Source organism: Sebastes fasciatus, chromosome 23 (assembly GCF_043250625.1).
Source record: "Sebastes fasciatus isolate fSebFas1 chromosome 23, fSebFas1.pri, whole genome shotgun sequence".
NCBI lineage: Eukaryota > Metazoa > Chordata > Actinopteri > Perciformes > Sebastidae > Sebastes > Sebastes fasciatus.
Window position 1 is genome coordinate 10,419,722 of NC_133817.1, and position 25,435 is coordinate 10,445,156.

Below are 25,435 nucleotides of genomic sequence, written 5' to 3' on the forward strand. Positions count from 1 at the left end.
ATATTTATGTTTTCTCCTTTGCTTTACGTAATATATTACACCAACTGCACCATATCTTCTTCAACATATATTTATTTTGAAATATACAAACGGAAGTGTGTTGTTTTGTTGCGTCAAACTTGACGTTATTGGGAATAGTGATGGGAATTCCGGCTGTTTTTAGTGAGCCAAATCATTCGGCTCTTCATTTTACCACTTCTGCCTTTTATAATTCAGCCAAATTTAGCGGTGTTTTGACCTGTGATTAGTATGTGTGCACATATATCACTTAAATTATTCAATTTAATTATAGTAAACCTTATAATTTCCAGAATACCATAATTTTACATGCTGCTTCGTTTCCGACTGTCACTCATCTTGTCTACTATTCGTGCACCGCAACGCAACGCTCCGCACCTCAGCGCACCGCCCCTCTCGGTTTGATGGTATGATCCTTATCTGTCATCACCTGATTGGTTGCACAGACGTCATGAATACAACATTCAGTCACAGTCAGTGCATGGAGTGCCCGTGGCGCGGAGAAAATTGTGCTATCATTCTGCCTTGAACTAATTAAAGGGACTGTTTGTAAGAATCAGAAGAGCTTGTTAACAGCGACATCTGTGGCCGTTAAGTCAACGAAAATCAGCGTCGGGCTCGCGCTTGCTCGCTCTAAATAGACATGAACGAGCATCGCTCAAAACAGTGAGGCGACACACATCAGCTAAAACCACAACATCCCTTTATATTTCACCTGCTTGGCAGTAATGTTAGCTGACCAGACGGAGGTCTCTCCATGAATCACTGCTGTTCCTAGTGGAAGAGAAACGTTATCGTCTCCGACCGGGTGCCGGAGGGAGACACCGGCACCCGGTCAGAGATGATAAAGTAACTCGCTGTGGAGCCCCGTCACTTCACAAGACACGGGAAACCTCTGTTGGTCTGGAGGAGCTGCAGCATTTATTTCTGCACAAACGTCCACTGTACATTCACTAGATATTCTCAGAGCTACTAACTCTAACGCGCGGTGTGTGAGTGAAGGCCAGCAGGCAGAGGAGCAGAGTACAGCAGAGACTACGGACTCACGCGAGCGCGCATATGAGCGTGCATATGCGAGTGCACATAGGAAACTGACCCGGTAGATTTATACGTGTTAAAAGTTACAAACAGTCCCTTTAAAGAAAAAAAGCAAAAAAAAACGGCTCTCGGTTCTCGGACGGGAGCCGGCTCTTATCGTTCACTTAAAAGAGCCGGCTCAATGAACCGACTCGTTCTTGACCGACACATCAGTAGTTGGGAAAAGCCGAGCACCGTGGCTGAAAAACTTTTGGGAAAAAATGGAAAAAGTAACAGGAGTAAAGACTTTATTATCCGAGCATCAGCTGGAGAGATAAAGGAACAACAGCGGATGGATTTTCACCATGAAGTAGTTTTCTAACTGACAATGGTGTCGAAGGAGTCAAAGACACGGATTTTGTCTCATTTCCATTGAAAGTAAAGTTCCTCATGGAGAAAGGAGCCAGTCGGGAGTCATGAGCACAGGTTGGTTTCTCAGCTAACTTAGCAACAAATCCTGCTGTGTGTTTAGCTAAAACTAAACACTTCTTGAGTTATAACGGACCACATCATCCTCTCTATTTTTACCCAGTTAATTACAGTTTTTCCTTAATAACAGCTTTAAAAAAAAGATATAAAAGAGGACCTCAATTTGAGTGCTTTCTCCATCATAACTCACAATCAAAAAATGTCCCTTTTCCGTTTGATATCACAGCTCCTGTTGCAGCTGGAGGGGGTTAAATCCTTTGTCTTAAAACATCTGTCCTGCCTGCTGTTCATGCAACAAGTCCGACTCCACAATAAGCTGTTAACATGTCAGATAAAACAGCTTTGCTTGCATGAATATTGCTGCCCTCAGTGATTTATGTGCAAAAGAGTTATTATGATTGTTTGTCTTTCTGCAACATACCTGGCAACAAGGCCGAACTCCACTTAAAAAAACTGTTATTTTAATGTTACTTCAGTTATTAGCAGATTTATATCAGAGAGGACATAGTTTATTAACTTAAATGGCATTAATAGCATGTGCTGGCAAATTCGGCTGATTGTTTGTCTTTCTACAACATACCTGGAGTTGCTTTTCACAGCGAAAACATAAGGCCGAACTCCACTTGAAAATCTGTTAGTTTAATGTTTAACTACAGTTATTAGCAGATTTATTTAAAAGGACATAGTTTATTAACATAAATGGCATTGGTAGCATGTGCTGGCAAATTCGGCTTATAAATAAAGTGGAAAAAGTAACATCTGGATAAAGTTTTGGATTGATTCTTCTTGCTCACCACCGCCACCTCCATCCATGGTGATTTTTGATGTTTAGCAGATTTATAACTTAAATGTTACTTCAGTTATTAGCAGATTTATATCAGCAAGGACATAGTTTATTAACTTAAATGGCATTGGTTGCATGTGCTGTTAAATTCGGCTTATAAATAAAGTGAAAATATAAAAGTAACATCTGGATAAAGTTTTAGATTGTTTCTTCTTGCTCACCACCGCCACCCATGGTGAATTTTTAATATACATTTGGGTGAACCACTTCAGTTATTAGCAGATTTATAGCAGCAAGGACATAGTTTATTAACTTAAATAGCATTGGTAGGATGTGCTGGCAAATTCGGCTTATAAATAAAGTGGAAAAAGTAAAAAAAAAAGATGTATTTTTCAACATACCTGGCTTTGCTTTTCACAGCTGAAACATAAGGCAGAACTCCACTTAAAATGTAGTTAGTTTAATGTTTAACTTCAGTTATTAGCAGATTTATAGCAACGAGGACATAATTTATTAACTTTAATTGCATTAGTAGCATGTGCTGGCAAATTCGGCTTATAAATAAAGTGAAAAAAGTAACATCTGGATAAAGTTTTTTAGATTGATTCTTCTTGCTTCTGGTGATTTTTTGATATACATTTGGCTGAATTACTTCTTAAAGTTGAACTTTTCTAATATAACATGTATGCCGAATTGAAAAGTGGCACTTAATGATTAGTAATACATGTTAATTACTGTTACATAACTTATATATTTTTGTTTTTAAGCACAATTACATTCAATTTACTGTTTTTTGAACAGAGTTTGGAGCGAGGCTCTATCTGCAGCATGTACAGTAAATCGGGTGCTGAGCGGTTTTTTGGTCGTTGGCCTTTTCGGAAACATCCGCTCGATGACTCCACTTCTCGTGGTGTCGGCCAGCCAACAGTTTCAGCCAGTAGAGCGGAAAATATCGCCAACAATCTCAATTCACAGCTTTTTATTAGTGTAGAGCCTCTGTTTTTTTATTTAAACTTTATTTAACCAGATTAATCAATGGGATTCTGCTTGTCTCATCAACTTCAAATATTAGTAAATTATTAGTATTTATTTACAGTGAATATTTTATTAATGGGGGGAAAATGCATACAATAAAATACACTTTTGTGTAACTTAGTTCTGACAACAATACATGGCTCAAACAGACCTTAAAGAGTCATTTAACCATGACTTTTAGAAATACAACTACATAAATTGTCAGAAATAGAAACAGAAATATGCCCTTTATATTTCTAATATTGGTTGCTGCTGGTGGAGTTTATACAATTTGATTTAGAGAAGAAGTAAAGACAAGCTAAGCTCTCTCAATAACAGGAAGGAAGAGACAATTCAATTGTGAATCTGAATTGAATAATCCAGTTTTACTTTGTATTTGCTGCCACAAGTGAGAGATGTAAACTCTCCAGTACTCATTCATGAGATGATTACTTTATAAATCTAAATGGTTGAGCGGATGTTTAATCATAATTTTTTTTTAAAATCCTAATTTCAATCCCTTCACACATTAAACTCAAGCTCTCAGTACTTCCCCTCTGACCCTAAGAGTGACCTTTTGACCTGACGTTTTGCAGCTGTTAATGCTTTCATGTGATGTAATGGTGTATGTATGATTCATTTAAAAGGAAGTGTGAGTTGACTTTTCTGTAAATCTCCTCCCTTTTCTTTACGTGCAGGTGTGAAGAAGCCTCCATTAGCTCCCAAACCTAAACTCCCATCTCCCACCAAACCCTCTCCCCCACCCATCGCCCCCAAACCAGGCCTCCTCTCCCAGCCTTCGGTCGTCTCCCAACCCTCCCCTTCTACTCTCAAGAGGACAAAACCGGCCGTCGCCCCCAAACCGTGCATTCCCAAATCCCCCGCCTCGTCTCCCACTGTTTCACCCCCGCCACCCAAACCCGGTGAACCCTTTATCCTATCACAGGAAGCTTTAGGAGATAGCCTCTCGCTTCTCAACTCCAGAAATGGGATCTTATCAGAGGCGAGCAAACGTGACTCGGATTACATCATTCCCACCTGCTCCTGTGGGCTCCACCAGGACTGCTCCCAGTGCCAGCGTCTGGAAAACGGAAATACAACGAGCGATTTGCACGACGAGGTGTTGCAGAATGGGATTTCTACAGAAGGATTCGCAGGGACGAGGCCACAAGAGAAAGCAGAAAACCGAGAGGAGAGGGTAGATAAGGGTGACGGTGGAGGGATTAGCAAAAAGCCACGGGATAAACCTCAAAGACAGAAACACCTGGAGAGGGGACTGGTTAACAAAGAGACACAGAGGACTGAGGAGACTTTAAAACACCAGGAAAGTGCTGTTAATGAACCCGATGTTTCAAAAGAGGATGTACAAACAGAGGCCCAAAACACAGATTTAACAGAGTCAGCCTGTGATGTTGCAGGCAGCATCATTGTCTCCCCGAGTAGCACTCCTCATGAGTCTTCTGCAGAGTCTGTTCAGGAAGAAGTGCCTAGTGAGCCTATCAGCAGGTTACACCCTGATCTGCAGGTCCCTGCTGCCCCCAGTAAGCCTCTCCCGGTCCCTCAGCCACGCAGACTTAAAAAGCCAGCCCTGATGAGGCAGGATGGCGTGGAGGCCCAGGATCACATGGCGGAGGAACAAAAACAGGAGCTTGAGATGCGAGAGGATGAGGGGAAAGTGAATCTAGCAGGTCTGTTTCTCAGTTCAGACGGCGAGGAGCTCAAACAGGACACATGTGACGACCTTTTACCCCAGGAAGACTTGGGAGACGATGAAACCGACGCACCCGTCCCCCCTCCTCGACAAACCTCCCTCTCAGCTCGCCTTCACAGAACTATCCAATTGCCGCCCTCGCTCAACAAACACACCTCCCACTCTTTAGTCCTGCTCTCACACGCCGACTCAACGAGCCACAAAAAGAGGGGCGAGGAGCACAAGGTGGTGGAGGATGAGGAGGACGGGTACGGCGACTTTGAGCGCTACCCGATCACTCACAGCCTCCCCAAACAGATCAAACTCGGCTGTCATCCTCCTCTGGCTAACGCGAGGAAAGCCTTCTCCGCCGAGGACCAGCGGTCGCCGAGGGCGCCCCCCAGAAAACCTCAGAGACACAGCCTGCCAACTCCCCCTCCACCCTCGATCTGCCCTCCTGCACCTCCACACGCTAACACCCCGATGAGGGAGCTGCCCGCGCCTCCTCAGGAGAAAACAGCCTGGCGCTTCACCCGACCCTGCGTGACCTTCTTCAGCCGGCAGATTCCCACCAGGAGCAGTGTGCCGCCAAAGAGCAGAACTCCGACGCTGGGGGGGAAGCAGAGGGCGCAGTCCTTCTCTGCAGCCGACCTGGCAACCCGGGCCGACTCGAAGAGAAGCCTTTCGTTCCGAAAGCTGCTGGAGCTCCGGCTGTCTGTCAAGATGCTGCCGAAACTGCTGGCGAAGGGGGGACAGTCTCTGGACTGTACCAGCGTGGACTCACACCGGGTGGAGAAGAGCCTGGAGCGGCCCAGCAGCTGCATAGTGGAGTCCGATATCTGTGGAGAGAACGGAGAGGAGCCAGTGGAGTATGAGAACGTTCCTCTGTACGAGGAGATCCCAGAGTACATGAACCTGCCGTTCCACGGTGCGAGGCTGGGCTGGCCTCATGACCCCGACGGAGACGATTCAGACATCTATGAGGTGCAGGACCCCTATCACAGGGGCTTCGACCACGAGTACGAGAGGTACGTTATCTCACATGTTAGAAGTTTGGAAACATCTGAATTAAGGGTGCAACTAATGATTATTTTCATTTCTGATTAATCTATCTATTTTTGTGTCATTTTATGCATTTATTAGAGATTACAGTAGAGAGATGACTGAATTGAGGGAAGATGAAATGTCTTTCCAAAAATATTCAATTAACAGTGACATAAAACACAGAAAAATTGCTACTCTACTAAATCTACTAAATGATTATTAATCGTGTATCAAAATAGTTGATATTGTTGATTTATATTTTATCTATCAACTTATAGATTAACCGACATTGCTTCAGCACTCTCGTCTTTTTTTAAATCATGCTTTTTATTGTTTCCTTAAGAAAAAAAATTACAACCTAAACCATAACAAATAAAATGTATATATAATAACAGATAGTTATTAAATTGTAAAGTAGTTGTAAAGTATTCAAAAACAGTGGAGGAGAAAAAAATTTAATAATGATGATAATAATAATAAAATACAAAATAAAATAAAAATATAATAAATTCAAATGATTACAATGGAGGAGAACATTTTTAATAATAATATAAAATAAAATTCACGCACCAGATTACTTATCTTGATCTTTTATCATCTTTCTAAGGTGTTACAGCTGTCGTGTCTAAAGAGGATTTATCATCTCAGTCAGAATAATCTCTCATTATAATAGAAAAGACTGAAAACTAGGGCTGGGTGATATGGAGAAAATACAATATAACAATATGTTTTAGCGTATACCTCAATATTGATATTGAACGATATTGTAGGGTTGACTATTGGCGCTTTTACAAAATATGATATGATATTTTTAATAAATAATAATCAGTAATGTGGATATAATGATTAGGTGGGTAAAGGCAAATAATAAACAGCCAGAACAGTCTGGTAAGTTCAGAAAATGACATCACTTTACTGTAATACAGCCTTTAAAACCAGGAAAAGACAGCATTTATGCCATATTACAATATCCGAAATCTAAGGCGATATCTAGTCTCCTATCACGGTATCAAATAATATCAATATATTGTCCAGCCCTATTGAAAAGTTTAACTGCCATTATCAATGAAATTTCCCAGTTGAGTTCAAGAAAAGAGTCATGTTTATGCTGTGAGTAATGGCAGCTAGTGTGTGTGTGTGAGAGTTGATGTTGGCCTACAGCTTCTCTACAACACCTGCTGCCACTCTGTAATTCCAGGTGAGCCGTAGCTTCAGTGTGGGAACCGTGGCGTGCGACAGGTTGCACAGGTGACATTAGTGGTTTGCATTTACAAGAGTGTGAAAGTTGCCCTTTGAGCCAGTGGCGTTGGATTTGAATGGAGCATTGATGTGCAGCAGGTCGGCCTGTTTTCCTGTGGGTTATTTTCAGTGGCCAGGGCAGGAAATGTCTGAGAATCGCAGAAACGCCACACAGCTCTTTAGAACAGGGAAAATAAACCTCCAGCAACCACCAGCCTCCTCCTCCTCCTCCTTCTCTTCCTCGGCCTGCACGCCCTCGCACTGCGTTTAGCCTCTTCCTAACCTCATCACTCCATTTCTCTCCTCTGTGTCTCTGAAGTGAGCTCTGTTCTCATCCAGCTAAATGAAAAAATAAATCTTCTTTTTACATCTCACCTGTGGAAAAGCAGCAGTTTGCAGATACATAATACATAGAAAGAAAAAGGAAATATTTAAATTGAAGATAAAAATGGGACACAATCTAAAGGACAGTGAACAGAACCAGTAAAAATAATTAATACCACCGGACAACGCCGTGGTAGCGACCTGTCAATCACAAGGTAGCCCCGCCCTAAAGCATACCCTGCTTTATTGACTCTAAATGGGACCATAATTTACTAAATGAACATCATGCTGTACTGAAGAAGACTTGAAACTAGCGATTGAGACCATAAACTCATGTTTACAATGTTTACTGAGGTAATAAATCAAGTGAGAAGTAGGCTCATTTTCTCATTGACTTCTATACAATCAGACTTCTTTCTGCAACCAGAGGAGTCGCCCCCTGCTGGCTGTTAGAGAGAATGCAAGTTTAAGGCACTTCAGCATTGGCTTCACTTTTCAGACCCAGAGGTTGACGCCTAGAAGTGTTAATTAAAACAGTCAAGGGACAACATCAGCAAATTTCCCATGTCACATTGGTGCTATTAAGATCCTGTTGAGCCACTCTGCTGTTGATATTAGGCTCAGACTGTTGTGATGTTCCCATGATAGGTGCCGTGCTTCCTGTTTTCCTCTGTCAGACTGAGGCACTATGAGTGATGAAGTCGAGGCCACGTTAGGTGACGACGTGAATCAGCCGTTAAAAACAATTAAGATGTTCCCTGCTTCTTAATGCTGTCTGGTATGCAGCGGAGTGTTTCTGTGTCGGAGAGGAGAATCTGTAGTGTTTCCCAGGCATCTCAGCCTGTTAAGTTTATGTAAGTAGCCTCAGGCTGTAAACAAGTGGCGCTCTGTGCCGGATCCAGTGTGTTGGAATGCTCCACTATAGAGAAAGCATAAGGGAGGAAGAGTGAGTGTGTGTTACGATTTAGGTCAAAGAAACTGTCGGGAGGCACGTAAGAAAAACAAGGAAGTGGAGAGAGCGGGCTATTGCTGATGAGGGTGAAAGGAAATGTGAGAATTTTTGGAGTCCCACAGTCTTTCCTATCTCATATTTATTCTGAGCCATCACCCTTTTCTCCAGGCCTCTATACAGAGAGTCGTGTAGGGAAGAGAAACAGCAGGACGGGGGATGAGGAGGTGAAATCAAAACACATTAACGCCTCCTCATTTCTTTGAAATCGGACAGCTTAATTGTAGAGTAAAGTTAAAAACATGAGTGACACACAAACACATGTTGGTGCTTGCTGTAACCTGGCAGACAACTCTTTCTGTGGGTAGAGCAGAGCCAGCATGTCGTCTCACTGCCAGCAGCAGGTCTATTAAGACGCAGGATTTAATCTCTTTAATCGGCAGAAACAATATTATAGATATAGGCCTAACTTGGATATAATAATAAATAGGGCTGGGCAATATGGCTGAAATCAATATTACAATTAGGGCTTTCACAATATCATATATTCGTTGCCGAAAGAATTCACGGTGATGATATCATCGCTAGGGATGCACGGTACGGATTATTTTTCAGCCGATACCGATAACCGACACTGATAAAATAACCGATAATTTCACATTTCTGTATTTTAAAAAGAAATTGATAATTTGTAGTTTTTGCACACCTGAGGTTAAAGATGAATGAATGAATATTCCATAGCTCTGAACTAATCAAGTATAAATGACATCATGATTGTTAACACAACAAAAACAGTTGAGAACAGTTCTGACTCTTCAAATGTTCATTTATTTTTTTCTAGTAAAGTGCATCAAAAAACTTGTTTTGCAAATTGCAAATCGTGTTGTCTTTCTCTGAAACTGTTAAAAACATCAACACATGCAACGTCATGTTTGGCTCTTTACTCAGCGTGCAGCGCTTTTGCTTCTTCTCTGTGTTTATTGCTGGATCACAAACCAACTTTAAAGGTGCATACCGCCACCTACCAAAATGAAAACGCTGAAATGATTCCTATTATAGATGTGTAATCAATGTTTTCCACCGTACAAGACCTCTGAATGAGTTTCACTCTGACTCATGTGCTTCTTGTGAGTAAAGATTAAGTTTGTTGTTCAATTTATCATTAAGTCCCCCCTCTTGCACAAAACTTTAATCTTTATTTATCCAGGGAGTGTTTTTCCTCTGCAGCCCTGCCCTGCTTCTCATTCACACATTTAAACATTCCTCATAAAGCAAAGCTAAATTCTGCTGCGTGTATGTTGTGTTGAATATGTTGAATATGTGCAGTGGCTGGCTGGGGCAGGACGTCCACTCTGAGGAGGAGGAGATCAACAGTTCAGATGAAGAGGACAACAGCTCCACCTCCAGCAAGGAGCAGCTAGACGAGGCAGACCGACAGGTAATCACCTCCCTCTCAACTGTATTCAGTCATTATACAGCAATGACTATAAAGTAATAAAGTCATTAGGTATGAATAAAAGTGAAACTGAAACGTTTGTCAGTGCCTGGTGACGGATCTTATCTATGCTTGTTTAGGCCGATACCAAAACAATAAAAAGTTGTTTTTATACAGACCTGCTTTTGGTTTCCACCAGTGGAGTTTCCCTATTATAATCCTTGTTGGTAGATTTTTCAATAGCCGTTCAGTGAAGACTTTAAAAAAAAAAAAAAATTTGGATGTCAACTTTTATTCTTTCAAAACTGGCCAGTCATTGCACATTTCAACCGAAATTATGGCTGAAATAAATAAAAACACACACTAATGCACATATATTATACATATATTATAATGAATCATATTAGCAGATAATGATTATTTTTATTATTGATTAATCTGACTATTATTTTGTTGATCATCAATTATTTGTTTTAGTTTCAGTTTAATGTTTTTGACAAGAGAACCTGTCAGCTCAGCAATAAAAGCTCTACTCACATATAAAAGATAAAATGACATTAATATGATGGAAAAACAATGATGAGATAAAATAACAATAAGTTGTAAGATAAAAAGTTATTTTGTTTATAAAATAAAGAGCCCAAAGTGACATCTTCAAGTTGGTTTTGTCTGACCAACAGTCCAAAGCCAGAAGATATTAAAATATGCATGATATAAAATAGAAAAAAAGCAGAAAATCCTCACATTTAAAGGGTATTTTTTTCAGCCTGGACCCTATTTTCCCATGTTTTTGTTTCTAACTGTCTAACGGGGACAACAGTTTCTTAGATTGGTCAAGTATTGAAGGACCTTTACCCTTTAAGAAGCTGGTGCCAGCAAATGATTGCCATTTTTGGTTGAAAGGTCATTCAAACTCACAAAAATTTGTGAAAAAGTAAAAAAAAAAGAAAAGAAACTTTGTCCAACAGAAATGTTTTGACCTCTCAGATTTATCATGTGACCCCCTTCAGGGTTCCTGAACCCCATGTTGGGAACCACTGCTGTAACGTGACTGCTTTTATTCTCACTTTACAGATGAGGGAAATGATACATAAACGTTACTAGTTACAGAAAAATGAATGAGCTGTTTTCCGACAGGATGCCAACATGTAAAACTGGCAGAGTATATTTACGGATTACAATGGGCGTCTCTCGTGTCACTGCTGGTGACTAAACTGTCGCTGCAGCCACTGGAGATTGTGTTCACGTTTGCTGCCAAGTGTGTTCGTCACAGCTCTCCAGAAGTGTGTGTGTGTGTGCCTAAGGGGGGGTGGTGAGCAAACACAGAAGGGTTACAGGTTCAGGAATAGCTCTCTCAATGAGCTCCGTGTCTTCGTCCTGTGTGACCCTCTCTGTGATACTGTCAGCACCTGTGTCTGATGCCCCTCAGACCTCCAGGGTATCAGACACATACAGGCTCCGATAGGACCAGTGGGGACATTTCGGTCAAGGCTGCGGTCCAAATTAAGTCATTGAAAGACCGCCCCATTACCATTCAACAACACACACCATCAGAAAGACACAGGGAGAGGAGAGAGAGGGGGAGAATGGAAAGGTCGGGTTCTGATTGAGCTGTTGTTTTGGAGGCTGTAAACTCAGTCTAGATGGTTTCACAGAGCGAAACGGGATCCCAGTGATCATGGTGGTTTGCAGCGAGCCCGTGAGTGTACAGTGTTTTGTTAAAAATCAGTCGCTGTTTGCATTTCTGTAGCATTTAACTGTTTGTGTTTCTCCTCTTTCTCAGCAAGAGGATGAGATGAAGAGGAAGAAGGTGGTGCACATCGCCCAGGAGATTATGAGCTCAGAGAAAGTGTGAGTTTTATAATGATGCGGGACACATAATAACACTAATGTGCCGTATTTATGGTCGTCTAACTGATGTGTTTCTGCTCTTGTTTCAGGTTTGTGGACGTCCTGAAGCTTCTTCACATAGTAAGTTGTATTATTTATTCCACAGTTGCATTAAAGGAACACTTGTTTCAGCAGCGCCCAACATAATAAAATGGTACTGTATGTTTTTGTTCCCCGCGCCGTGATTGTTTTGAGTGGCGTTCAAAGCGTTCTCCCAGGGATGGACATGAATTAATGAGGTCCTGGCTGGTGTTGTCTTTGCTCAAGTGCCCGTACAGAGTTGAATAATGCAGTTATTCAACTCTGTACGGGTACAGTTTATTTTTATTGATCATTTCATGTTAAATACAGTAAGTGGGGTGAAACGGGCAACACAACTCAGTTTCTCCATACAGTTTATTGTTTTGTTGACATTTCAGTCCATTCGTTCTTTGTTTTGCAGTCATCTCCATGTGGTAGCTTTCTTGCGAGCAGCCTTAAGTTTTTTATTTTATTATTTTTGTATTGGTGCAAAAACAAAACAGCAGTGACTTTACAAGGTGGGACAAAAATGATAAAAAAAACAGGGGAGAAATACCCAAGAAAAGACCCAGACTAACCGGAACCATGTGACTGGATGACGTCCGGTTGTTGTCATGGACAAAATGCTTAACTGTTCACACTGACATCAGCAGAATCAAGTTCGATTTGTAAACTTAGCGTGTAGTGCTATCAATATATCAGAGTACTTTTTATGTCTTTTGTTTTAAGTTTGTTAGTTGTAACATTCGACAGAGAAGCTCTGTTTATGGAGATGTCAAGGACAGACTGTAGTCGGTCGGTCTGTCCTGAGGGGAGTCCCAGGTGAGAGGGGTCGAGGGTCCACCTGTCTGGCCGCCTCAGACGAGGCTTTAGAGAAACCCACCGCAGGATTAGTAGAAATCGTCGTCCTATGGCTGGGCGAGGGCGAGGCGCCACGCTCTGTCCAAGAAAAGAGGTCAGATCGCATTCTTCTCTCTCGGCGGACGGCCTGGCCGCCCGGCAGCTGCTTCCTCAGGCCACGGAGACGACCTCCAGACACACGCATACCTTAGATAATCCACTCTGTGTGAGTGAGTGAGTGAGTGAGTGTGTGTGTGGGTGCGTGGGTTGGTGACTAAGTGTGTGCATACTTGTGGCAAGTCGTCCAGCCGACGTGTTTACATATTTGTGTCCCTCTTTTGAAGTTTATTTGTAGCCAACGTTCATGTGCATGTCGTGAATATTAAGACGACAGTTTGTCAGTTTACCTGAAAGTGTGCAGTTATTATTTTTTCCCTGTTTGTCAGATCTTTGTGTCAGAGGGTCCAAAACCCTATTATAAGTGCACAAGTAATACATAATCAATACATCATAATAGGGCTGGGCAATGTATCGATATTATATCAATATGATATGAAACTTTATCGTAATATTGCATAAGTGTTGTCTTTTCCTGGTTTTAAAAGCTGCATTACAGTAAAGCGATGTCATTTTCAATATATAAGACAACAACAAGATAAATACTTCTTTAGAAATATATATTACATCAAATTGAATTCATGAAAAAGATGTTACTGATCCGTATGATATTGAGTGTGACTGTTGTTTTTCATCACATGTGTTTTTACTGCTAAAGGAGCTCTGCTGCTGTCTCATGAAAGTTAATGAAGCAGTGAGGATATACTGCACATATTAACCAGGACATCAGGATCCTGCGTGGCCTCCCTGCTTCCTTCCAGGTGGATGTGTGTGTTGGCACCCTAAAAGTCAAGAGTGCTGAGTCAGCTCTGTGTGTGTGTGTGTGTGTAATACGTGCAGCAAAGATGTGGAGGAGGGGGCAGTTTATGAAGTGATATCCAGGTGTTCCTGTTCAGTAATACAGTGTGTTGTCATGTGTCACCCCACCCTGTACAGCTGTGTGTGTGTGTGAAATAATACTGACAGTATTCCCCCTCTGTGTCTTCCTTCAGGACTTTCGGGATGCTGTTGCCAAGGCAACCCGTCAGAATGGGAAGCCGGTGGTGGATGAGCGGATCCTCAACCAGATCCTGTATTACCTGCCACAACTCTACCAGCTCAACAGAGACCTGCTGAGGGAGCTGGAGGACAGAGTGGCACACTGGTAAACACACATATTGTTGGAACTACAGCTCCCATAATGCCCTGGGGGATACTTTGATACTGAGGAAAACTTAACTTTAACCTAACTTTTTCTATGATTTCTAAGTGGATTTATAGACGTAGTACCTTAATATCCTCCGTGAGCTGTGTATCACGGCCACTGCTGCAGCTCCAACTGCTGACCGTGTAGATAAATGATCTACAATAACTACAATAGCTAACTTCCTGTTGTTTTGTATGCACCTGTCCCTTTAACCTCACATAGTATCTTTACCTCACATCTCTCCCTCTGTGCCCCACCCCCCTGCAACTCTCACGGACCTTCCTTACAATTTGAAAAACACCCTAATTAAGCCCCTTTATAAGGTAGTGCTATGACAAAAGCTGTCATTCAAACTGTTCAAACAATGAGACGTTTCAACATTGACTTACTCTAATTGCTGTCTTTGTGCAGTTTTACAGTGCAACTACCAATTTTAAAAGACAGTTGGGGTGCTTCAGTCGTTATTTTCTCTCTCAAATAAGTGTTTTACCTACTTTGTGTTTAACTAGAGGTTTGTTTACAACCTCTCAGATAATTTCAGTCCTCATGCTGCTGCTCTACTGCACTTCAATTTAGCAATATTACTGCATCCCTAGATCTTAGCAGTTGAGTATGTGAGTAAAATATAATCATAAACACTTGAAAAAATAAAAAAACATTAAAGGAAGTTATCTTAGTAAGTAGTACCTTTAATACTAAGTCAGTATTTTACATTTGAAAAAGTATGAATAAATGAACACTTTATCTTACAATAATCCCCATCTGGAGTTCCTTCTTATGTTTACGTTTCCATCTACTATTCTAATACTGACTGAGTCGGTTGACTGACTGTTTATGTCTGTGTGGTTTCAGGAGCGATCACCAGAGACTGTCGGACATCTTTGTCCAGAAGGGTCCTTACCTGAAGATGTACTCCACCTACATCCGCCAGTTCGACAACAACGTGGCTCTGCTGGACGAACAGTGCAGGAAAAACACCGCGTTCGCTGCTGTCGTCAGAGAGTTCGAGGTAAAGCTGGAAATACAGTTTGTTGTTATTGAGTATTATGTGTTTTCTTACAGAGAAAGTTGGAATTTCACTAATTTTCTTCGTCTTCTTCTTCTCCACATTCTTCTTCTTCACCATTTTCTTCGTCTTCATCTTGTTCGTTGTCTTCTTCTTCTTCTTCTTCTTCTTCTTCTTCACACCGCTTTCAATCAGGATTTTAATGGAGATATTTAGTTACATGCCTTTACACCTCCTCACAGTAACTCCAGACATTTAATAATACTGTAGTTCTGCAGCTTCAGTCCAGAAGAGTTGTTATCTTCACGTATCTCTAACGGTTAATTGGAAGCTTCGGTGTCTGTGTTTGTTTTGTCTCGTCTCAGACGAGTCCACGATGTGCCAGTCTGGCTCTGAAACACTACCTGCTGAAACCAGTGCAGAGGATCCCTCAGTACCAGCTGCTGCTCACAGGTACAAACAAACCTCGTTCTGGTCGGTTCTACAAACCGCTGCACACTGGAGGGTCAAAGGGTTTGTTGAATCATGGCGCTCCTTTTATTGACAGCACGTGAGTGAAGTCAGGTCTTTTCTTTGCTTTGGTACCACACTGGCACCCAGTGGACAGTAACGGAAACCTGAGGAGTACCAGTTTGACAAATTCTGCAGAAGAGATTTCAAATATTCAAAATAAATTGAAGCTAAATGAGATGCTGAAGATCCAGAACTAGACAATATCCACTTTTTTTGCTCAAAATAAATTAAAACTTCTTTTCCAGATTATCTGAAGAACCTTCCAGAGGACTCCGAGGATTATAAAGACACACAAGGTCAGACGATACTCTCCATCAGTGTCTACCAGGATGATCATTACATGACAGAACGTACGTCAAACACTAATGTTTTATCTTTGCTGTCCGTGCAGCCGCCCTCAGCATCGTGAAGGAAGTGGCCAACCACGCTAACGACATCATGAAACAAGGGGTGAGTCCGTATTGCACACAAAGTTTTTTAAGTTTTGTTCTGCTTCAACCTCGTGTTTCTTCCTCACCTCTCTGATGTTGTTTCTCAGGATAACTTCCAGAAGCTGATGCAGATCCAGTACAGTCTCAACGGTCACCACGAGATCGTCCAGCCAGGCAGGGTGAGTCTCTAAACTGTTTTTTATAAAATCCCTCCCAAAGCGAAGTTCATCATGCTCCAGTTAGGTTTGTCACAAAGGTGTGAATTCTTTCAGAAGACTGCCAAATACCAGTGTTACTGATATTTAAAATAGTTTCCTTTGCCTATGTTTAACAAATAGAACGAGACACAGAAATATAACACTCACATGTATTTATTTATGTCCATATTTGCAGGTGTTTCTGAAGGAGGGAACTCTGATGAAGCTGTCCAGGAAAGTCATGCAGCCTCGGATGTTCTTCCTGGTGAGCCATAACTAAATCCACTTTATGCTGTCGATGCTCCTAAAAACGTATATCTGTACAGTTGCTTGTGCCTTTCCTTCTGACGTTTTCTTTTGTCTGTGTTTCTTCAGTTTAACGATGCACTCATGTACACCACTCCGGTCCAGTCCGGCCAGTATAAACTCAACAGTGTCCTCTCTCTGGCTGGGATGAAGGTTAGAGACACACTGCGATGGTGGCCCACTCATGTTTGTTTTATATACTCACTTAGTATGTTCTCTATGTACACTGATTATTCCTTATTCTTGTTAAGATTTTGTTCTTGTCTTAGATGTTTTTCTTCATTTATATTTAAAATTTGATTCCATTTTGCATTTTTTATCATAGCTTTGCCTCTGATCTCTTGCTGTCTTTTGAAGCGCTGTTTTTGATTCCCAGTCCTTTAAATTTACAAGTGTTCATCTTTACTGAAACATCGGCTCTAGTGAATTATTGAGGACAGTTTCAGCTTTGCTCATACATTTTCAATGGTGCCAAATCTCTGGTGGTAATGTGTTATTTATGGATTTCTGCGTGTTTTCCAGGTGAGTAAACCGAGCCAGGAGGCCTATCAGAACGAGCTGAACATCGAAAGTGTTGAACGCTCTTTCATCCTGTCTGCCAGGTCAGCACGCAGTCTTAGTGATCATCAGATTCTGCACATTATGAGCTGTAAACATTTAGAAATTGAGTTGTTTGCTGTAGCTGAGAGTTGTGATGTATCTTGTGCTTGCAGCTCAGCCACAGAGAGAGACGAGTGGCTGGAGGCCATCGCTAAGGCCATAGACGACTACACCAAGAAGAAAATCACTTTCATATCAAGTCGAAGTCAGGAGGAGGTAAATTTATACACCTGTGTGGGTGTATGTTATAAATTCACCCTGATTGCGTCCATGTTAATCCTCAGTCTGTCTCCATTCAGGCGGAGGGCGTTGTCGACACCGGGGCCCCGCTGGGTTCGAAGGCTCCCATCTGGATCCCAGACCTGAGGGCCACCATGTGCATGATCTGCACCTGCGAGTTCACCCTCACCTGGAGGAGGCATCACTGTCGCGCCTGTGGCAGGGTCTGTACCGCTAAGAGACTACCACTACCGCTACTCCTACAACACGTCGTTTAATTAACCGTCTTCTCATCGCAGCTCCATGTGTGTCTACAGGTGGTGTGTCAGGCGTGCTCTGCCAATAAGTACTACCTGGAGTACTTGAAGAACCAGCCGGCACGTGTGTGTGATCACTGCTTCGTCAAACTGCAGGAGAATAGTACGTAAACAGCATATATATATAAAAACAACAATTCTTATTGTTCATATGGTTTTGGCCTATTTATGTATTTTTTTATTTTTTATTTATTAGGTGACCGCTGTGCCTCAACATCAGTTTCTCCGATCAAATCTGGAGCTTTCTCCTTCACGAGGAAACAGAAGAAGATTCCTGCTGCACTAAAAGAGGCAGGGAACATAAATTAATTTGCTGTGTACATTTTTGTGTATTTTTTGCATCTTGTATGTAGCGAGTATGCAAAGGGATTTATTTTTCTCATGCTGTTTTTGCAGGTGTCCGCTAACACTGAGAACTCCTCCATGAGCGGCTACTTAAACAGGTCAAAAGGCAACAAGAAGCAGTGGAAGCGGCTGTGGTTCGTCATCAAGAATAAAGTCCTGTACACCTACGCTGCCAGCGAGGTACTCATGCTGTGTCATTTTGTTGTTTCACCAAACTCTGTGTAGCTTTTTATACCTTTATGGCTGAGTAATAATTTCTCCCTGTAGGATGTTGCGGCGTTGGAGAGTCAGCCGCTGCTCGGTTTCTTCCTGAGGGAGGAGAAGAACGGGCCGGCTCAGAAGCTGCAGTTTAAGCTGTATCACAAAAACACGCTGTTTTACATCTTTAAAGCTGACGACATCCCCACCGCACAGAGGTAATTGAATTAACCCTTTCAACTCCACTCCTCTTTTTCATAGACCTGTTTTTGTCTTTTTTAGGGGGAGATAGCAGGTCAGCAGTAGATGTCACATAGAAGTGGTGTACATCATCTGAGAGCTGGGAACCTGAAGATTAATTTGAGATGCAGCTCAGCACTGTGTCAAGTTCTTCTAGTCATAACTACTACTACTTAAGTTGTTGTTATTAACACAGTTGTTGTCGGGAATTGATCAAAATGATCAATAATCCCTCTAAAATAACACATTAAGACACCTAGACCTTGAGGAACACCATAGAAAAAGCAATGCTGTGATTTGGTATCAAAAACTTTTGACATTTGGAGATTTCTACAAGAATTAAATTTTTCGGCGATTGGATGGTGAGCACTTCTGTTGTGTAAACTGCTCAGAAACCCCCTTATTGTCAATCTAGCTAGGAAAGCCATCCATCCTCTGAATGCTCTAGGTCTCTAGTTTGTGGCTGTAAAGTTTCACGAGGCTGTGATTATCCTAGAGGTCACCTCAGGTCATTTAATACAGTGACGTCAAGTTTTAAAAAATGGTCTCAATACAATGTTTGTCCCAGTGATAGCTAATTTCCTGTTTTTGTATTTGTGTCTTCAGATGGATCGAAGCCTTCCAGGAGGCGATGATTCTTGAACAGTAATTAGGTTTTACAGCAGTGAAGTCGCATCACAGCCCCGGAGCCAGTTAATAAGACAACTTACGACCCTCGATTGATGTCAGGTCGGGGGTCACCAGCTCAGGAAGGACTCCGGATGGACTGTTGACTTTAAACCCACTGCAGAACGCCACGTTACTGTATGTGGGTGGAAACCAGACCGCTTTTCCCCTCAAAGAACTGGATCTCTAATTTCTACTGATGCTCAGCTGAGATCAGAGTTAATAGTTTGTCGCAGCTGTGGGTCAAAGGTCAAGTCCAGAAGCACGTCTGTGGAAGTGAGACGGAACAGTTGTCGGGGAATATTTAAAGCCCTCAGAAAGCTGAGGAAGTCTGGGAATTATTTTTAATTGCAAACGGATGAAGGAATTACTTTTGTGTGAAACAAAATATACGAAACTGTCCACCTTCATTTGATCATGTTGATATTGTCGAGTTTAAAACCTACAGTGTCTTTTTGTTAAAGCAAAATCTAAGGAGAGAATTTAAAAATACACACACACATTATAAAATATTCAAAGATGTTTCATCTGGATCATGGATGCAAAGTGTCGCCGATGTCTGTTCAAGAGTTTAATGATGCAACAAGGTGGGATTTTACTGTGAAAATCCAGCTTCTACAAAGAAACAGGAAGTTCTGCTCTTTAGGTTGATCTCTCTGGTTAAGAGATTTTACTCCTGTATATTTCAAATTTAACACACAAAACATTTAAATGATGGTTTAAAGAAACATCCTGGAGAAAACTGGAAATGTCATGAATAATGTAGATATTTTTCATACAGTTTTTAAAATGTATTTTTGCCTGTTTAGCCACATTAGAAATGGTTTAATGGGTAAAAACTGTGTATATGGACATGAAAGAGCAACATTGACCTTTTTTATATCGAAGCCGAGAGCTAATATTTATAAAATAGGAAGATTTATTGTTTGAAGAGCACAGGCTGCCGCTTATTTTGGGAGTCAGGGTTTGTTAGGAAATATGTTTCCATCAGTTATTCTTTTAAATTTAAAAGAAAAAGGGGATTTTTTTTTTTATGGGCAAATACTGTGGAAAGTATGCATGAACTATATTTCTAAGGAAATGCTCAAGAGAAAGGAAACATTTTGAATTTTGATGCTTGTTTTTTGCAGACATTGTGCCTTATATCTCCTGTTTTGAGATGAATTGCAATAATATAGGTGCTCTGTTCGACATTAGTCACTAAATAAGGACACATTTAAGCATTCGGTTTGCAGGACTACTCACTTTCTAGCCAGGGTACTCGAGGTTTGTAGTTTTAAAAACACTTTTTTAGGTCTGTTTCTTCTTGGTTAGGTTTCCATACAGTATGTTGCACTACCCGATTTTCACAGTGGGAGAAATCCTGTTTTTTTAGTGAAGGAATAAAACGGTTAATTCTGTCATTATAGCTCTCTGGCTGCTGTCGTCATACAATTTCATGTGTTAGTGAGGTATAAATCTGCTAGTCCAGGAAGCATTTCTTCACGATTGTACATTAACAGCGACCATTTGTAAACATCTACTCTATCAGAGTTAGAGTCTCTTATATTCTAAACTGTCAGGCAACAGTTTTTAATAAAATATATATAAATATGTCTTCTCCTGCTGTATTCATTTCCTGTTTTGTTACTTCAAAGGATGAGAAGCAGTGAGCTGTACAAATTACTGTCACTACTATGATTGCAGAGTGCAGACAGATGTATGTGGGAGGCAGTTACTTCAACTGTTTGTCATTTGCATCCATCGTCTGAGTCTTTTTGAGGAGGCGATCAAAGCACTGGTTTCAGAGATAAGACATTTTTTATGAGTGAATCATGATGCTGAAGCTCTGAATTTGACTTTATGCTCTATTTCCCCTCATATCTCCCTGAGCTGCAACACTGGACTGTGTTAGATCTTCCCTGTAGCCGGTGAGAAACTGTCCTTTAATTAAAAACAGTTCACGTCTGTGTCAGGAAACATCGTCTCTGCTGCTGAAGTGCCATTAAAATGCTATATAAACTCATTACAAAAGGCTGCTGCTATAATTTGATAACTTTTAATGTCCTGGCATGTAAGATGCTGGAACTGATTGTAATTTTTCACATTTTATGCATCTTAAATGTGTGAAATATTATTTTCCTGCAGAAAAATGCAGCATATAAATTGCATATTATCATGAAAATCTATACCTTCAATTAGGTGTACTTTGAATTTATGACTTGTAGCCTGCTGTATGTGTGCACTGCACAATACATATGCATATAAACTATGTACATTGAGAATATTGTAGTTGTTGCAGCAGTTAACAGCAACATTTATAATAGTTCAGGATTAAAGTTATATTTGCATGTGCAATGTAAAGTGAAGTGTTCAGTAGCATGCCCCATCCTTGAATTTATAAATATATTAAAAGACGGGGGAATATGAGATAAGAAATAGAAATATGGCCAAAATAAAAAAGTACTGGTACAATAACAAACCAGATAATAAACCAATAAACACAAACTTTAGACAAATTGTATATTCGTTTTTAAATTAAAGCTACTTTTGCTTCGTTATAATAGTATATGTTATATTATTCATATTACACTAGCACTACTGTTACTACACACATTTGTATTTGTATGCGGAACTAAAGTTTCACAGGCTTGTTGGTGTTACTCGGACCTGTTTTTAACGCACAACAGTGCGTCTCGATTATTCTTCCGTCTGAAGATGGCGGAGTATGTTAACGTCGTCCGAAGGGCTTTGGGACAAATAGGAGGTCACGGAGGAATCCGAGGGCTTTTAACTCAGTTCTTCAGGTTAGTTTAATTAAATGGTTTGTATTGTCTATGACGAATCACTGCTGATGACTGTGAGAGCTTCATAAAGATGTGTGACCCGGGTATGATCATTTAGAGCCGAGTTAGCAGGTTGACAGCTAACTTTTAACCATCCTGCTAACGGAGTCTGGTCCTCCAGCAAACGTTAACGTGTAAACGCGTTTGAATGGAACGGTACGCCAAACTCCATTCAAAAATCTCCTAATTTAAGCTAAAATCCAGCAGCAGCATGTCTCTCGCTTTAAACTTACTGAAGATCATGACTGAGGTAAAGTTAAGGGTCCACTGATAAATTCGGCGCACAAATTAGTCACCAAGCAGTGTTTATTTGAGCAACATGTCAGCTTATATAATTGGTTCACAGTGCTTGTTTTCTCAAAATAAAAAGGTAAAAAGTGGACTAATATACAGTATGTCAGTATATGTATGTTTTTTTCTGTTTTGTTTTTTAACTCTATTCTTTCTTTTTATCATTATTTCTTTTCTTAATTTTATTTCAATTTTGAATGTTGAAGTTGTTTTCTCTAATGTACTTAATTAGTTTGTCTATAAGCTCATCTACTTAAAAATTGGTTTATAAACTATTGTAATTACGAACTGTAAATTGCATATATGAAAACAACCTTGAAAAAATAAAGTATATAAAAAAATAATAATATACAGTATGTCTTAGGGCAATCAACCTGACTATCATCATTTCATTGGCAGGGTGAATGATGTAAAGACAGGAGCCTTGGTTGGTGTGGATAAATATGGAAACAAATACAATCAACTTACACACCAAATACTGACAATAACTGCACTATACTGTATAATGACAGGTATAATCTCATACTGTGCAATATATTCAGGTGGAATTTCATTTCATTCTCACTGTGCAATATCATTTTCCACTTGTGCAATTTTTTTAATAGTCTGTTTATTGTCAATACTGTATATACTGCTCCTTTTTTTATACTTCCTTCTATTTAAATGGTTCATATTCTGTTACACTTTGTTTAGCTCTTTTTTTTTTTACTGTGTTAGCTGAAGCTTCTTGTTTATTGCACTATCCCCTTTGCTGCTGTACACTGCAAATTTCCCCACTGCGGGACTAATAAAGGAATATTTATTATCTAATCTTATCTTGACTATCATCATTTCATTGGCAGGGCGAATGATGTGAAGACAGGAGCCCTGGTTGGTGTGGATAAATATGGAAACAAATACTTTGAGGACAGCAAGCACTACTTCTTTGGTGAGTCGAGTTTCCCCAAATGTGATTGTGAAATGATTTAAACTCAATGGCAGGACATTTGCACCAAAAATACTGTTGTTTTCAGGTGGATTTTGCACAGGATGTTCAGATTTGAGTGCTGTTTTTATCACTCTTTTATAACTAATCTGTTGCAGACAGGTGACGCATGTGATTTGGTAACTAATGTCAAAACTGTGTTCAGGACGTCACCGCTGGGTGATCTACACCACAGAGATGAACGGAAAGAACACCATGTGGGAGGTGGACGGCAGCATGGTTCCAGCTGAATGGTACAACCCAAAACTCTTCATGTTTTCTGGACAAAATTTCCACTATTCACCTTAAACATATATTTTTTTAAATCTTAGTAGTTTTTACACAACAAAAAGAAATCCCCTTTATACAAGTTCTCCTTTAGATATAGCACGTATTCCTGAATAAAACGCATCAACTGAGGTTTAGTTTTTGAAAAATGTATAGCAGTTTGTGGTAGACTCAAAACTGTTATACTTTACTGTACTGTCTTGGCAAGTAGATTGAAAATTATTCTGATGTTTTCACTTCCCATAGAAATGTGACTTCAATGGCGACATAGACAAAAATCACCAAAAAATTAATAAAAATAAATAATTTGCTTGTTATTTCAGTCAGCTACCTTCTTCCTGTTCACTTTTTTAAATCATGCTTTTTATTGTTTCCTTAAGAAAAAAGACTACAACAACCTAAACCATAACAAACAAAATAATATGTACATATAATAACAGATAGTAACTGTCAATTGAAAAACAAAGTATTTAAAAACAAATAATAAAATAGTAAATATAATAAAAAAAATAATTATAAAATAAAATAGAAATTCTAATTTTAATGAATTTTTTTTTTAATCTATGAATACAAATAAATAACCATGTGGGAGGTGGACAGGAGCGTGGTTCCCTGCTGAATGGTACGACCTTAAACTCAATTATATACATATAGTAACTGTAAATTGAAAAACAAAGGAGGAGAAAATATTGTGGTAATAATAATAATAATTATAATAATAATAATTATAATAGAAAATATAAATAAAAAATTATAAAATAAAAATGAAATAGAAATTATAATACCTTTTTTTTTAAATTTATGAATACAAATAAATAACTATGTGGGAGGTGGCCAGCAGCATGGTAACCTGCTGAATGGTACAACCTTAGGAGAAAAAATTGTGGTAATAATAATATTTATAAAGAAATAAAAAAATATATAAATTATAAAACATTATCTTTTGTAATTTATGAACACAAATAAATAAATAAATAAATAATAACAAGAAATATTACTTCCTGCTCACTCTTCAGGCATCGCTGGCTGCACTGTATGACAGACAACCCCCCCACCACACATCCACCAGAGCCCAAGAAGTTCCTGGCCGAGGTCCACCAGTTCAACGTTAGCGGCAGCTCACAGCAGTACGTGCCCTTCTCCACCACCACCAAGAAGATCCACGAGTGGATTCCACCCAAAGCTGGAGCTCCGTGAACTCTGACTGCATTATTTGTAAATTATAATATCCTGCCGCTGTAGCCAACGTGTCCTAAATAAAATCTATATACAGATATTTGTGAATATGGGAGTGGCAGTTCTTACAGTAAACCTTTTTTGGCAATAGTTGTGTTACCTCACAGGTGGAGAAGATTTGATTTGTGCTGATTTAAGCTCTAAATCACCACAAATCAATTCTCAAAGCTCCATTTTCTGCACAGTTTCATGCGTTGTTGATACTACATTTTAGTGGAGACCCTAAAGTTTCCAAAAATACCCAAAATATCAGGTTGAATTTTGGGGATATGTGTCCAAAATGATGCACAACACCGCAATAAAAAACACTTTCACTCATTGTAAACTTCATAAAGCTTCAGTGAAGAGCTGGAGGAAGTTATACAGCAAATACTGTATGTGATACTGACAGGCAAGATTTCTCTAACCTTAAAGATACTTAAGGGGAAATATAAGGGTTTTCGTTCTCTCTCAGAAACTTTATTTGCATGCATGTTTTTAAAGGGAATACGTCACTGTTAAAATTCAAAGAAATATCTATTGGTGGGTGGACTGCCCAAATACATTTATGTGGAAGGCTGCATGGCTTATGGGTATTTATGTTAAATACATTATTATTATTCAGGATTTTTTGCATCCTCAAATTGCATTCCTGTGAAAAAACTTGGCACACTAACTTTGTGGAAAAATCTGCCTTTTGCTCAAGTTATTTTACCTATTTTACATTCATAAAACATCCTGATGAAGCCTATGTGCA

At 40.0% G+C, this 25,435-nt stretch overlaps 2 protein-coding genes across 2 annotated transcripts; both read left to right on the top strand.

Moving 5' to 3' along the window:
• Window positions 1-1,248: 1,248 nt before the first annotated feature.
• On the top strand, window positions 1,249-20,689 carry fgd6 (FYVE, RhoGEF and PH domain containing 6). Its single transcript, XM_074625074.1, has 21 exons — window positions 1,249-1,521; window positions 4,021-6,040; window positions 9,895-10,006; window positions 11,787-11,854; window positions 11,944-11,974; window positions 13,864-14,015; window positions 14,910-15,066; window positions 15,429-15,516; window positions 15,822-15,872; window positions 15,968-16,026; window positions 16,115-16,186; window positions 16,401-16,469; window positions 16,580-16,663; window positions 17,033-17,112; window positions 17,224-17,326; window positions 17,410-17,553; window positions 17,647-17,749; window positions 17,843-17,937; window positions 18,043-18,171; window positions 18,259-18,407; window positions 19,036-20,689. The coding sequence occupies exons 1-21, from the start codon at window positions 1,512-1,514 to the stop codon at window positions 19,076-19,078; spliced, it is 3,819 nt and encodes a 1,272-aa protein (XP_074481175.1). The 5' UTR covers window positions 1,249-1,511; the 3' UTR covers window positions 19,079-20,689.
• A 1,032-nt stretch (window positions 20,690-21,721) lies between these two features.
• Window positions 21,722-24,737, top strand: ndufa12 (NADH:ubiquinone oxidoreductase subunit A12). Its single transcript, XM_074626136.1, has 4 exons — window positions 21,722-21,881; window positions 23,054-23,139; window positions 23,342-23,429; window positions 24,480-24,737. Exons 1-4 carry the CDS (start codon window positions 21,793-21,795, stop codon window positions 24,658-24,660), a joined length of 444 nt encoding a protein of 147 aa, XP_074482237.1. The 5' UTR covers window positions 21,722-21,792; the 3' UTR covers window positions 24,661-24,737.
• The last annotated feature ends 698 nt before the right edge of the window (window positions 24,738-25,435 follow it).